The following is a 14,328-nucleotide window of genomic DNA, read 5'->3' as shown; positions in this document are numbered from 1 at the left end:
CACCCACCTCGGCCTCTCAAAGTGCTAGGATAACAGGCGTGAGCCACCACGTCCAGCATATGCAGCTTTTAAAATTTACTTATGTCAACAGATGTAGTTATAGTTTGACTTTTTTTGTTGTTTTGGAGACAAAGTCTTGCTCTGTCACCCAGGTTGGAGTGCAGTGGTGCAAACTTGGCTCACTGCAACCTCTACCTCCTGGGTTCAACTGATTCTCCTGCCACAGCCTCCTGAGTAGCTGGGATTACAGGTGCCCACCACCATGCCTGGCTAATTTTTGTATTTTTAGTAGAGACAGTGTTTCACCATATTGGTCAGGCTGGTCTCGAACTCCTGACCTCAAGTGATTTGCCTATCTTGGCCTCCCAAAAGTGCTAGGATTACAGGCATGAGCCACCATGTCTGGCCCTAGTTCAACCATTTTAATTCCTGTATAGTATTCCATTGTTTGAATATAAGACAAGTTTATTCGTTCCCATTTAGCCTGTCTCCAAATTTTATTATGAACAATGGTGTAATTAATATTCTTATACATACCTCCTCAGAAGAGTTTCTTTAATTACATACTCCTATCAAGCTGTGGGGAATACACAGCTTTGTGATATGGTACCACATTGTTCTCCAAAGTAGTTAAAACAATTTACAGTCCTACCTGCAGTGTACAAGAAGTCCTATTTCTTTAAATCCTTGCAATTGGCATTATAAAACTTTAATTTTTGCCAGTCTGATTCTTGTAAAATGGTTCTGCATTTTCCTGCTTACTTATGAAGCTGAATATCTCTTCCTATATTTACTGGCCTTTCAAGTTCCTCTTCTGTATACTAACATTTTTCTGCTGTCCATTTTTCTACTGGGTTTTTTTTTCCTATTGTTTTGTAGGAGCTCTTGACTTTTTTTCTGGATCCTAATACTTTTTGGTAATATCTTCTCCCAGTCTCAGCTTATCTTTTACCTTTGTTTATGCTAACTTTTATTAGACAGATATTTTAAATTTTATTAAATTTCATAAACATTTTCCTTTATGGTTTAAGTGCAAAGCTAGCAAGTATCCACTCATCCTGTGGGTCTCAGCTAAGCTACCATCTGTTGAGATTCACTCAGGGTGGCTAGCAAAATATTAAGGAAATATTAGGAAAAGTTATAGATTAGTCTCAAACCTTTTGGAGGGCTGAAAGGTTTTATTAGGACAGGCCAAAGGTGGCAGGTCCATTAAGTTAGGGAGAATACAGGGATGATAAGAGGCTTTCCCAGTTTGTCTGTTTACCCCACATCCCTTTTCCTCTCTGTTTACCCATGTAAACTTTGTGCTGGATGGCCCTCTCTGGGGAGATCAAAGGGGAATCATTTGTTAACAGTGCTTACTCTGGGCCTGGAACCTAAAGCTTTTATCATTCGTATAACCACTCTTCTAACCATGTTAATTATCCAGAAGTGTGTTGACTTAGAACTTCTGTTGTAAAATCTTTTACTGGATAAATATAACCATGGAAAAGGAGTCTTGGTCGATTGGCTGCATTTTGTCCTCTAAAAGAAGCTGATGACCTTCCCTAGCCCACCTGAATCACTGTAATGGGGTGAGAGTGCATTTATTCCGCTGTCGTTGAATCAGGGTCTGCAGGCCAGACCTCTGCAGCCACCTGGTCATCTCAGGTGGTGACCCTGGTGTGATACCCGTCACAGCAGGTGCTCGAACATGGAGTGAACCAATGTGACAAGCACTGTGAAGAAGAAACGACAGACCTCCCGAGAACTGGAAAAAAGAAGACTGTGTGGTTAGGTCAAGTAGTAAGTCATTGGTACCCACTGGGGATTGCCAAGCTCGGGGAGGCATTGTTTCAGGTTAGGGATTCATCATAGGACAGCAGTTATCAGCTCAGCAGATAAAAGTATGGGACGTAATTCAAACTGCTGTTTCCCAAGGCCCGCAGTTCTTGGTAAAGATCACACTGGAGATAAAGCTCTGGGAACAAGTGGGGAAAAATCATGCACAAAGGCAGCCAATGAATAGGAAATAAAACACGGGAAACGCTATAGCTGTACGAACTCGTCTTAAGCAAGCAGCATTACAGAAGGAACTCTTAGCCTGCCCAGTAATTAATGGTCAGCAAGGCATCAGGTGTATGTTGATAAAAAGATAAGAAAAAGGCATTACAGGCCAGAGCCACACAGCCGAGTGAAAGGGAAAAAAGGTTCCAGCAGGAAAACTCTGCCTCCTGGGAAGCTGGAGCGAGTAGCACAAGCGGAGGGCAGCTTGCAGCACCTGGGCGGGACCAGCATGGCTGCCGTCCAGGGACCAGCGCTGCTGCTGCTCCTCCTCTCCGCAGGTGTCTTACAGTGAAATTCCATGTGTTCTTTGTATACAAGCAGCATCCCAAATCATAATTCTCTGCTAAGGTTTAAGTAAAATTTAAGGATTTGTAAAACCCTTTTCTGATATTAGCCACTGTTGTTATTCCAACCTTACTTTTAACATAGCTCTTTTAAAAATCTAACAAGTAAAACAGTAACCTCTGAAAGGAGAAAAATTACAGCTAGCCCATGAATTAGTAAGGAGCAATTAAAAGCCAGCCATATAGCCTTGCTCCTCGGTAGAAAAGAATTGCCTAATTAACTGATAAGTTGCAAAACCTATTTTCTACCTTAAAAGGCAACACTCGCACAAGTCTTATTTACCCTTAATTTTGTAAATTTAAGTAAATGTCAACCAGCTATAAAAGGCCCACAAATTAGTCGAAAAGCAATTAAAAGCTAAGCATGTAAAACAACACATTATGCTTTAAAGGAAAACTTTAAGCCAAATTAAATATTTGTTGAATTAAGAAGTAAAAAGGTTGTGCCCATTCTCAGAAAGTAAAAGAAAATTGTATATGAGTGTGGTGAAAACATATGCATGAAACACTGATTAGAGATAGTCTTTGCTCAGCCATTAAGTCACTGTTTTCAAAACAGTTTTCCAGTTTAAAGTCCACAAATTTGGTCAGCCTGAAAACTCAATTGCAAGATTTAAGCTATTCTGCCTGTGGCTTTAAGCACAAGGTTAAAGTATATTCTTTAAATCTCTGCTTTGAAAGGTGCTAATTTCCTTTTAAACTTCATGTTACCAATTTCAGCTTGCTATGTTAATGACTTATATAGTCAATTGCTAAGTTATAAACCTGATATCATCAAAATTCCTTTAAAGAAAGAGATAGTGTAAAAAAAACAAGGTCAAAAAGAGAAAGGTAAGGAAGGCAAAGAGAAAGAGGAACAGAAAGTAAGAAGTAAAGAAAGAAATATTAAGAAAGTTGTAAGATTGCACCTTTAGTGAGGAAGGTTACAAAACAAAGTCAAAGCATGTCTAAGTTTGAGAGTGAAAGTTTAAAAAATGTTATAGAAGAAAATTTATGCAAATAGGTTGTATAAATTTTGTTTTGAAAGTTTTAAAACATTAGCTGTAAAAAAAATTCTCTGTGTAAATGTATTAGTTAAAAGTTAAAGAAGTATCCAGTTTTTCTGTGAACTGGACATTAAGATAAAGCACAAGGTTTTCTTAAAGCACTAACCTGCTCTTTTACAAAGATTATAAAAAGTCTCTTAGCACAGGCATAACTCCTAGAATTTCCCGTGTACCAGCACCAGCCAAGAAACTGCATCCTCATCAAAGGATGGAAAGAAGAAAAACTTAAGCCAGCCTAAAAGAGACCCTGCAAAACGACGCAGCTTTCTCAAACCACACAAGCCCCGGACCACACCTGATGAATGCCGAAGAGAACAATGCAAAAGGCTCAGCAAATCCAGCTTAGGATTCATTTTTTATTCTTTCACTCTGCCTGCAACCTGTACTTGCTACACTCCATCAAGCTCATCTTCTACATTTTTCTTCCCTGCAACTTAAACTAACACACCCTTCACAGCTTCTAACAATGCAACCGCTTAACTAAAAGAGATTAACATACCTCCAGTTGAAGTTCCTCAGTAATGGCATACAGTAAACTGAAATGCCAAGTAACACTACAGGTCAAACACAAAAAATTCAGTTACACTTATGGCTTTTATGGTCTCAGCCATAGTCATCCTGGCTACAGCCAGAGTTGCAGTGGCATCTATTACTGAGTCAGTTCAAACACATGCTTTTATAAATAATCTGGCCAAAAATGATGGAAAGGTGTGCAAAATCATCTCTCCTGATTAAACCCCCACTCCTGGGAGTTGCTCTTTAACCGGAAAAGACTGTTGCTAACTGTACTCATAGTTGTCTTGTTATTTGTTGATCCTAGGATGCAAAGCTGGAATAAAAGCAAGGACCGCCTCACCTGATAGTTCCATAGCTAAACGAATCAGTGGCCGGCAGACAACAAAGCCTGATATTGTTGAAAAAGAAGGGAGAAATGTTGAGATTTACTCAGGGTGGCAGCAAAATATTAAAGAAATATTAGGAAAAGTAATAGATTAGTCTCAAACCTTTTGGAAGGCCAAAAGTTTTATTGGGACAGGCCAAAGGTGGCAGGTCCATTAAGTTAGGGAGAATACAGGGATGATAAGAGGCTTTCCCAGTTTGTCTGTTTACCCCACATCCCTTTTCCTCTACTCTGTTTACAAATGTAAACTTTGTGCTGGATGGTCCTCTCAGGGTGAGATCAAAGGGGAATGACCTGCTAATAGTGTTTACCCTGGGCTTGGAACCTAAAGCTTTTATCATTTGTATAACCACTATTTTAACCATGTTAATTATTCAGAAGTGTGTTGACTTAGAACCTCTGTTATAAAACCTTTTACTGAATAATGTAACCATGGAGAGGGAGTCTTCATCAATTGGCTGCATTTTGTCCTCTGAATGCAGCTGATGACCATCCCTAGCCCACCTGAATCACTGTAATGGTGAGAGTGCATTTATTCATCTGAGTCAAGGTCTTCAGGCCAGACCTCCACAGCTGGTGGTCAATGTCTCAACCACCCTCTTCAGAGTGTGTTTTCTGAATATAAGGCTAAGTCAGGGTACTGTCCTCTGGGGTCATATTCAGCACTCTCGTGTTTCCCTCATTGACTGCATTAGCTAGTCATGTCTATCTCCATATCCATCTAAGCCCAGCCTCCTCCCTCCCTACCGAACTATATACTCCAGAAGGTAGGCAGTGTCTGAGCCACCTCTGTGTCCTCCAGGAAGCAGCACAGAGCCATATCAGGCCTCAGTAATATTTGGTGAGCAGGTGAGTGAATACATGAAAGAATAGACAGTATCCAATGAGGAGACTGAGCTTTGGCCAGCCATGTTGTAGCCCTCAAAAGCTGAATTGACTGAGATATCTGAAATCTTCCTCTACCACTTTGTCTCACAATTATATGTGAACTATATATTATAATCTCTGGGGACCATGTGCTGGCCTAGAATGGAGGGCCTCTCAGGCACAAGATGAATATATTTCTATGGCTAACCTGTCCCAATGTAACTCAGGTCTGAAAATATGAGTGCTAAATGAAGTGAAGCAGAACCCTGTTAAAGGAGCAGTCTGCTCTACCACTACCTTGGCCATCCTGTGGCTTAGAGCCCCTACTCTATGGTTTATACAAGTAATCTACGTTGGTATGCCACGAAAGCCTGTATACCAAAGATGTATGTTATAATATCCTGTATATACACTGGCTAGTGATGGGTCACAAATATGACTCCAAGCTGCCTATAAGCCAACACAAAGAAAGAAACAAGATTCATTGCATGAGTCACAGTACCTGCAAGTTAGGAACAAACCAGTTTCTTGGGAGAACCATTACAATTCCTGGCATTGAAACTTGAAAAATGTCTCTTGTAGGCTCTTGTGATGGAAACTCAGTGTCACACAATGAATTATGTACCAATAAAATGACACAGCAAATTCAAAACCAATTTCATAAGGCAATTTTCCTTAATTCACATCAAATGGGACAAGGGCAATATAAAATTTATAGCAAAAGTTTGTGTCTGAGTATTGTTTTTACCCAATAAATCCTTGTCTGACCCTCCTCTCCCTCCTTCTACATGACCAGATTTCCAGTTTCTAGGGACTCTGGAGGTACAAGAGACAAACCAGAACAGCCAGGTGTGCCACCTCAAGTCTGGTGCACCCCAATCACATCTTTGCTGGCTGGCCTCACCTTGGAGAACTTCAGGCCACTCACATTAATGGTGCACAGATCTGATGGCTTCTTCACACAGTGGTGCTTCAGCTGGAACATAATACAAAAAGTTGGCTCTTAAGGGCCCTACAAAGTTTAATTAATCTATTATTGCTCAGCCTTCTCTTGTTGGGCAATCTTATATATTTGCCATTATTTGTTTGCTTGTTTGTTCATTCATTCATTCATTATTCATCCATTCATTCACCAAATATTTACCAAACACTGCATTGGGCCATATGCTTTGCTAAATACATTAACAAACTTTCTTCTAATCCTAACTAAACCCTTTGACGTAAGTAAGATTATTTCCCCTTTTTGATGAGAAAAACAAGGTTAAGAGAGGTAATGTGCCTTTCCAAAGGTCCCACGGTTAGTGACAGATCTTACTAATCCAAATCTGTAATCACTAAACTCTACGCTCTTTTGACTACCATATGTCACCCCACATAATTTAAAAGTTAGAGGTAAATCTTAGCTTTGAAGCTTCTATTTACATTTAATCAAACCTCATTCCTTTTTTGTTAATCATTTATTTATGGTACTTACTATGTTTAGGCACTGAAAGGCATTGGGAAGACAATGAAGAAAAAACAGATACATTCTATAACCTCATAGAGTGTACAGTGCCATGGGAAGCCAAGTAGCGAGTATATATTTATAAATGTGATAAATATTTTAAAGGAGAAATTCAAGATGCTATGAGAGCTATAACAGAAGGTCCTAACCTCAGTCTGAATGAGGAAATACTTACTTGAAGAAGTAATATTTCGGAGACCTAAGACTAAATAGGTCTCATGAAAAGTGGGTGGTAGGGATTATGAAGTCTACCAAGGCAGGAAAAGCAAGGTGCTTTTGAGAGGATGAAAAACAAGATAAGGTTAGTGAGGCAGCCATTAGATCTTATGACTCCACGCTGGCTCTGTAAAGGAGTGTGGATCTTATCCTACAAATAGAAAGCTGTCAGAGATTTTTAGCAGGGGGCTGATGGTAATTCTATACAAATTGTAATGTCTGATACATATGGACATATCAGAGTATATCATGTAGATGAGAAGACAGGAGAGGAAGAGGAAAGACCAATGTACCAGATTGGTTAATTACTTTCTCAATAACCACTACCCCTTCCTTGTTAAAAAACACTAATGTTATTCACATTTCTCCAAATAGAATGTTCTTAAGCCAGAGCTCCAAGGAATAAGTCTTGATCTGTGTAAACTTATCATGCAGGTTCCTTTCCCCTAACTCATGACTGTCTGGGCATGTGATATAGGTCTGGATAATGACATACTGGCTACTTGGGGTTGGGGAGGGGAACCAGTTTTGGAAAGCATTTTTTTACTTCTAAAATTAGACAGTGACAATCCCTTCTCTATTTCAGGATGTTATGCTCTGCATGTGATGGCCAGAATTGCTGCAGCCATCTCAAGATCATGAAGGCCATCAGCCCAAGAGGACGAGGTAACATGCAAGATGGCACAGTGAAAGACAGAAAGAACCCATCTTGCAAGATGTCATTAAGCCAGTAAATTGATCTACCCTAAACAATGCCTCTGGCTTCTTTTTATGTGAAATAAAAGGATCCTAATTGGTTCACAATAGATAGAAAGTTCCTGAATTAGTCCAATAAGAGATGATGGTGGCCCAGATGAGGGTCATGGCAGTTGAGATGAGAAGACAGGTTTGACGACAATTTAGTAAAAGTATGGGGACTTGGTAAAAGTTGGGGTGGGGACAGTGAGGGAGAGGCAAATGTCAAGGATAACTTCAAGTACTGGCTCAGGGATTGGATAGATAGTAGTGCCACCAGAGAGTAAATTAGATACTGGAAAAGAGCTCTGTTTTGGGATTTGGAGTGGAAGTGCTAGTGCTGCTGTCATTCAATATGAACTGTCAATGAAACATTCAAGTGGAACTATCCAATAAGCAGAGTAGATGCCCCATGACTCTGAAAAACATCCTTCTTGCTCCTGCCTCCCACGGTGGCAAAACGGGTAACAAGCCGTATTTATTGAATGTGGGAATGCATATGTATCTGGAAACAAGGGGGGAAAAAAGGTCACTATGGAAAGTGTTTCTGCCCCTCCTCAGTATCGTTGTTTCAGTCCTCCTCATTCCCAAAGAGAAATGGACATAATAATGAAACTGATTCCACAGGACTGCAAAAAGCTTATACTACCCATTTGAGGTGAGATGAAACCAACGAAGTTCTCTTTCAACCTCTGTTCTAGGCAGACACCCATCTCTTGGGAACCATAGCACAATCTGGAAACAAAGTAGGCAGCTACAGAGTTCTTAGGGAGCTATGAGAACCAGACTGCACATTAATATTGGTTTACAGAATGCATCCTTCTTAGCAAAGCCACTGAGGTACTGCACAGAACAGATGTGAAACTACCTGGCTGGTCTCCAATACAGTCACCCCAGTCCTCTTTGTAAAGCCTGCCCCAGGCACTAAGTAATATCTGGTCAGCTTCACTGGTTTTCAGCCAGACACTAAAGTCAAAGGACAAAGGCTGGGGGAGAGCAGGACCTCCCCAATCCCACTTAATCCTGTAGAAATTGCCCCAAAGAGCAGAGCAGGAATCTCTCAACCCTACCAGGTGCTGGAATGCAATTTTCAATTGACTGTTTCCCCTGACCTGCTCCTTTGCCTCTCCAACTCAATAAGAGTTGTTACCTCATATAATGTAAAAGTATAGGCTTTGGAGTCAATAGACCACAGTTCTAATCCTGGATCAGACATTTATGAGCTGTGGAACCTCAGCCAAGGCAAATTACCTCTTGGAACCTCAGTTTTTCCATCTGCCCAATAGCAACAATACAAAAGGGATGACAATACCTATCTCACTAGGTAGATGTCAAGAAGGCGTTACATGTCAAGAAACTTTTGGGTCCCTTCATTATCCTGGCTGTACTCAATTTGCCAGTAGTTTGAAGTAGATTGGGGGTAGTTGTGCCAGAGCAGGGCAAATCCTTCCCCACCCTCTCCCCACCCTGACTGATGTGCCAGCCACCCCAGGATGCATTTACTCTCACCAGAAAAGCCTGGTCCAGGATACGTCCAGGAAGGTCCACCTGATTTCCCTGCCGAGACCCTTTCTTCCCCCTGAACTCAAAAGAAGTCACCTTCGGGCTTTCCTGATGTTCAGCCCGTGCTCCAACCAAACCCTTGGGCTTCTTCCTGACGTTACCTTTCCGAGTCACTAACCAGTGTCCTCGGCCTGTTGAGAAAATTAGAGCAGTGAAAAGGGGAAAACTCCAAAACTACAATGAGTGCAATTACAGACTATTTGTTTATAATACTAAAACCAAAAATAGCTTCTGATTACCTAATGTGCACCAGATACTGTACTACAGCTGGGGGTAGGGGAGATGTCTACCTATCTATGTCATTTAATTGGCCTTCAAACCCAATGAAATACATGTTACCATCACTATTTTATAGATGGAAAGGCTTAGACAAAAAAAGGTGGAATGACTTGCTCAACTCCTTCCTTCACATGTTTATCTCCAAACTATTATTCCTTCAAAAACTAGGATCAAGTATTTCCTGTTCTGCGAAGTCTTCCCTTTTGCCTCTCGGTAGAGCTGATCGCTCTTTCTCATGCATGCCAGTTCCTGTCCTGTTGGTCATCTCTTGAGTAAAGCCCAATGTGTGACCTCAACTCAATGGGTTCCATCTTCTCAGACCTCCATCAGTATACAGAAAAGATGGTGTTAGAAACTCGGAATAAGAAAATGTAGGACAGTTGGCACTAAAAAAAAAACCAAAAAACTAATAATCTATGTCCACTGTAGAAAGAATTTTAAAATGCATATAAGCAAAAAGAGTATCAGATTTACTAGTAAGCACACCTAACAAAAATCATTAACATATTTTGGACTTTGTTCTCTCTTGCACCAGCAGTTTATTTAGTGCATGGTATTCATTGCAATCTGTAATTATTTGTTCACTTATTCATTGCCTGTCTTCCTCTCTAGAGTGGAAGATCCGTAAGAGCAGGGACTTTATCTGACTCATTCATCTCAATATTCCCAAAGTCTGCACAGAGGTTACTACATTGTGACCGTTGTTGAACAAATGACTGAATGAACTCTGTCCTATAGCCCCTGCCCACACAGTCATCCATTCCAATCTTTTCTGAGCATCTGCTTTATGCTGGGAACTGGGAGTATGAGATTGAATAAAAAGGAAGCCCTAACTCAAAGGAGTCATAATAATAAAATATATAACACCTTATATCTTATATCTTATATACAATAGTATAATGATAACATAAAGGGTGCTGTAGGAACCAGCTTTGTGCCTCTAACCACTGGCTGTCTTCTGGGGAAGCCCACTATCCCTGCCTCAGGGGTTTGTCCTGCTGCCAATCCTGCTTCTTGGATGCAGTCCCTGCTATGTCTCATATCGGCCATTTCCCATTCCCATTCTGGGCATAATACTCCAGGTACCCCATTTCCCAAGCCTGCCTGATCTGGGGCATGGACTTTGCTCCTACTTTATCCTATCTTCATATCCCTAACTCCCAGGGACCTCAGTCTGAATTGCTGCCAAAACCCCCAACATGGCCAGAAAGGAAGGCTTTGAGTGTGTCAGGAGATCAACAGGAGAGAAAAGAGATGAGGCTAGCCAGGTGCGGTGGCTCACACCTGTAATCCCAGCACTTTGGGAGGCTGAGGCAGGCGGATCACAAGGTCAAGAGATCAAGACCATTCTGGCCAACTTGGTGAAACCCTGTCTCCACTAAAAAAAAAAAAAAAAAAGCTGGGTGTGGTGGCACACGCCTGTAGTCACAGCTACTTGGGAGGCTGAGGCAGGAGAATAGTTTGAACCCAGTGGGCAGAGGTTGCAGTGAGCCAAGATTGTGCCACTGCACTCCAGCCTGGCGACAGAGATGAGGCTGAAAAGATCAGCAGAGTCAGATCACAAAAGGTCCAGAGAACTAAGGAGCTTGGGTTTTAGCATGAAGGAAATCCATGGGGAGTTGGGGGTTTTCTTCATAATTTTTCATTCTGAGATAATTTTAGACTTCCATAAAAGTTGCAAAAATAGTACACAGAGTTCCCATGCAGTCTTCACATAGCTTCCTTCATGTTGTCATCTTTTATAACCATAATACAATTATTGAAACTAAGATATTAACACTGGTACAATATCATTTATTAATGTACTCCTCTTTTTTTCCATTTTGCCAGTTTTCTCACTCATGTCCTCTTTCTGTTCCTGGATCCAATCTAGGAGGTCACACTGCATTAGCTGTCATATTTCCTTAGTTTCTTCTAATCTTTGACAGTTCCTTAGCCTTTCTTTTTCTTGTGTAACCATAATATTTTTATAGTACTGGTCAATTATTTTGTAAAACTATGCCTCAAACTGAATTTTTTTGATGCTTTCCCATTAGATTAAGGCTTTTCACTTTGCCAAAATGTCCACAGAAGTGATGCTTGCCTTTCTTAGCTCATCAGACCAGGAGGATCATGATGGCAATATGCCTTACTACTGGTGATGTTAATTTTTATCACTTGGTTAAGGTGGTGTCTGCCTGGTTTCTCTACTGAGAAGTTACTATATTTTCCTTTGTAATTAGTAAACATATTTTGATATTATGCAAATATCCTGTTTCTCATCACACTTTTAACCAGTTATTCTAGTTATCTGTGATGGTTAATTTTATGCATCAACCTTGCTAAGCTATAACATGCAGTTATTCAATCAAACACTGATCTGGGTGTTTCTGTGACGTATTTTGTAGATGTAATTAGTATTTACAATCAGTTGATGTTAAGTAAAAGAGACTATCCTTGATAATGTGGGTGGCCCTCACCCAATGAATTGAAAGACATTAGGAGCAAAACAGGTTTCCTAGAGGAAGAAGAAATTTTGCCTCAACACTACAGCTTCAGCTCCTCCCCAGGGGTTTCCAGCCTGCCAGCTTGCCCTACAAATTTCAGACTTGCCATCCCCTACAATTACATAAAGCCAATTCCTTGGGAAAAAAAAAATGTGTCTACTTACCTACCTGTCTATCTCTTACTAGTCCTGTTTATCTTCTACCAACTCTGTTTCTCTGAAGAACTCTAATACAACATCCTATAACAGTTCTTACCTACAAAAATTATTATTGTAGTGTTTGAATAATGACTTTCTATTTCCCTCATTCCTTCTACATTTTCTAGTTGGAATTCAACTATAAGAAAGAGCTGGCCGGGAATAGTGACTCACGCCTGTAATACCAGCACTTTGGGAGGCTGAGGCGGGCAGATCACTTGAGGTCAGGAGTTTGAGACCAGCCTGGCCAACATATTGAAACCATGTCTCTATAAAAAATACAAAAATTAGCTGGGCGTGGTTGCAGGTCCCTGTAATTCCAGCTACTCAGGAGGCTGGAGCAGGAGAATCACTTGAACCTCGGAGGCAGAGGTTGTAGTGAGCTGAGATTGTGCTGCCGCACTCCAGCCTGAGCAACAGAGAAAGACTCTATCTCAAAAAAAGAGCTATTTTGTTTCCCCCATATATTTACACATTCAAATATTTATTTATATTAGTAGATTCATGAATATTTATTTATTCCATGGTCTACAACCCAACTCCACCATTTATTTAATTCTTCAAACTGTCCCAGCTTTGGTGATTGGGAGCACCTTCAAGTCATTTGTGTCCTTTCAGCATTTCCCCATTATTTTCCTGAGCACTTCTTTACTTCTGGCACAAGATATTCCAACTCAACTTGTATTTTTACTGCCCTAGTCCTGCAAACAATTTCTCCAAGAAGCCCATGCTCTTTTCATTGGAGAATGGTATTTAGAAACCAAGATCTAGATGCCAGGTATGCTTTTTGCTGCTGAGGTGTCATTGCTGTCAGTGGACTAGGAAATATTCATATGTACACCAATCCATATAGATACACACAACTATATTTATTTCTGTATCTATCCATCTACATGTGTCTGTGTGAGACAGAGTGAGAGAGAGAGAGAAAGAGAGAGAGAGAGAGAGAGAGAGAGAGAAAGAGAGAAACTATGAGTTCACACTGATAGCTCCATTTGAAGGTGTCTAACAGGTAGGTGGCCAGGGAAAGTCTCTATGTGAAAAATAAAATCACTCTAGAAAAGCAGAGAGGACCGGCAGAAAGAGAAGGTTCTTTCAATATTCCATGTACAGAGTGACCAACAAGTTACAACATCTGGAGTAGACAAGGTATACTTCTTCTTTGCCCTACCCTTTCAAAGCAACAAATCCAATCCAGAGAACCCATTCTTAGCATTCCACCTATAGGTCTCTGCTGAGTATTAAGACAATTGCTTGCTCCAGAGGAGTTTTTAACTAGATAAATGTTTGAAAATCTACCTAGCAGAGTTGAGTTTAAGCCATTTGATTTGGCAGACTATGATCACTCATCAAACAGGTAATACAGACAGGAAGAGAGCTCACGAGAGGAAAAGCCCTAAGGACTAAGGTAGTCGGACATGGCTTACTGGAAGAAGTAGGAGAAAAGCTGGGATTTGTGGGATGGGAAGAGTTTGGCTAACAAGGGTGAGGGCTGGATCATTCAGGGCAAATAACAAAGCTATGTGAAAAGAGAGCACCATGGAATAGAGCATAAATAAAGAAATAGGTTGTCACAGGGGATAAGAGCAAGTTAAACTCAGAATGACACAGAATGCCAGGTAAAGGAGTTAGCAATGAAAAGTCACTGAACAGAAGGGGCACTACGGTACCATGTTTACTTTAGAAGTCCCACAGAGGCTACTGGGACTGAGGGGAAAGGACTGGGTAGAGCAGGGGACAGTAGTGAAGGGGTTGTAGAAGAAGTAGATGTGAGACAGTCTAAAGCAGGAACTTGGTGTGAGGAAAGGTATCAATTTGGGAAGTTACCTGACCTTCCTCCGGGACGCGAAGCAGATTTCTGGCTGGAAAGCAGTTGTTGAGGTAAGGGTTCCCATCATCCAGCTTGTAGATTCCTGAGGAGGCCATCTCCCTGAGAGGCAGGCAAGGAAAGCAAGGAAGCAGAAGAGTGAAAAGGCACAGCAGAATGCTCTTGCTCCGGTGAAGCTCAGGAGCCCACCAGGACCACCACACCCTGCACACACCCTGCCTCTGACACCCTGAAGGCCCCACTGCCCTTGCTTCAGAAATGGGTTGGCTGTTTATATGAAGAGGGAGACAAGACCCTGGGTTGTCAGTTCAAATCA

The 14,328-nt window shown here is 41.0% G+C and overlaps 1 protein-coding gene across 25 annotated transcripts in view; it reads right to left on the bottom strand.

Annotated features, from left to right (window-relative positions):
* The window catches only part of XRRA1 (X-ray radiation resistance associated 1), a 133,451-nt gene that overhangs the window by 95,257 nt on the left and 23,866 nt on the right, over positions 1 to 14,328 (bottom strand). For 10 of the 25 annotated variants that reach the window (XR_013523247.1, XM_035265446.3, XM_078340214.1 and 7 more), the window contains exons 3-5: positions 14,017 to 14,114; positions 9,169 to 9,353; positions 6,109 to 6,180 (exon numbers count right to left, since the gene is read on the bottom strand). Coding sequence is in view for 22 of the 25 variants with exons in the window: in XM_035265446.3 (XP_035121337.3) it covers positions 6,109 to 6,180; positions 9,169 to 9,353; positions 14,017 to 14,110 (351 nt within the window). In the remaining 3 variants the exon portion in view is untranslated. Of the gene's footprint in view, positions 1 to 1,556; positions 6,181 to 9,168; positions 9,354 to 14,011; positions 14,119 to 14,328 lie in introns of those variants that run through there. The other 15 variants (XM_078340215.1, XM_078340219.1, XM_035265442.3 and 12 more) reach the window with 8 other exon arrangements.

This window comes from Callithrix jacchus, chromosome 10 (genome assembly GCF_049354715.1).
Source record: "Callithrix jacchus isolate 240 chromosome 10, calJac240_pri, whole genome shotgun sequence".
Taxonomy (NCBI): Eukaryota; Metazoa; Chordata; class Mammalia; order Primates; family Cebidae; genus Callithrix; species Callithrix jacchus.
The sequence above is the reverse complement of the archived record's forward strand: the minus strand, read 5'-3'. Positions and strand labels throughout refer to the sequence as shown.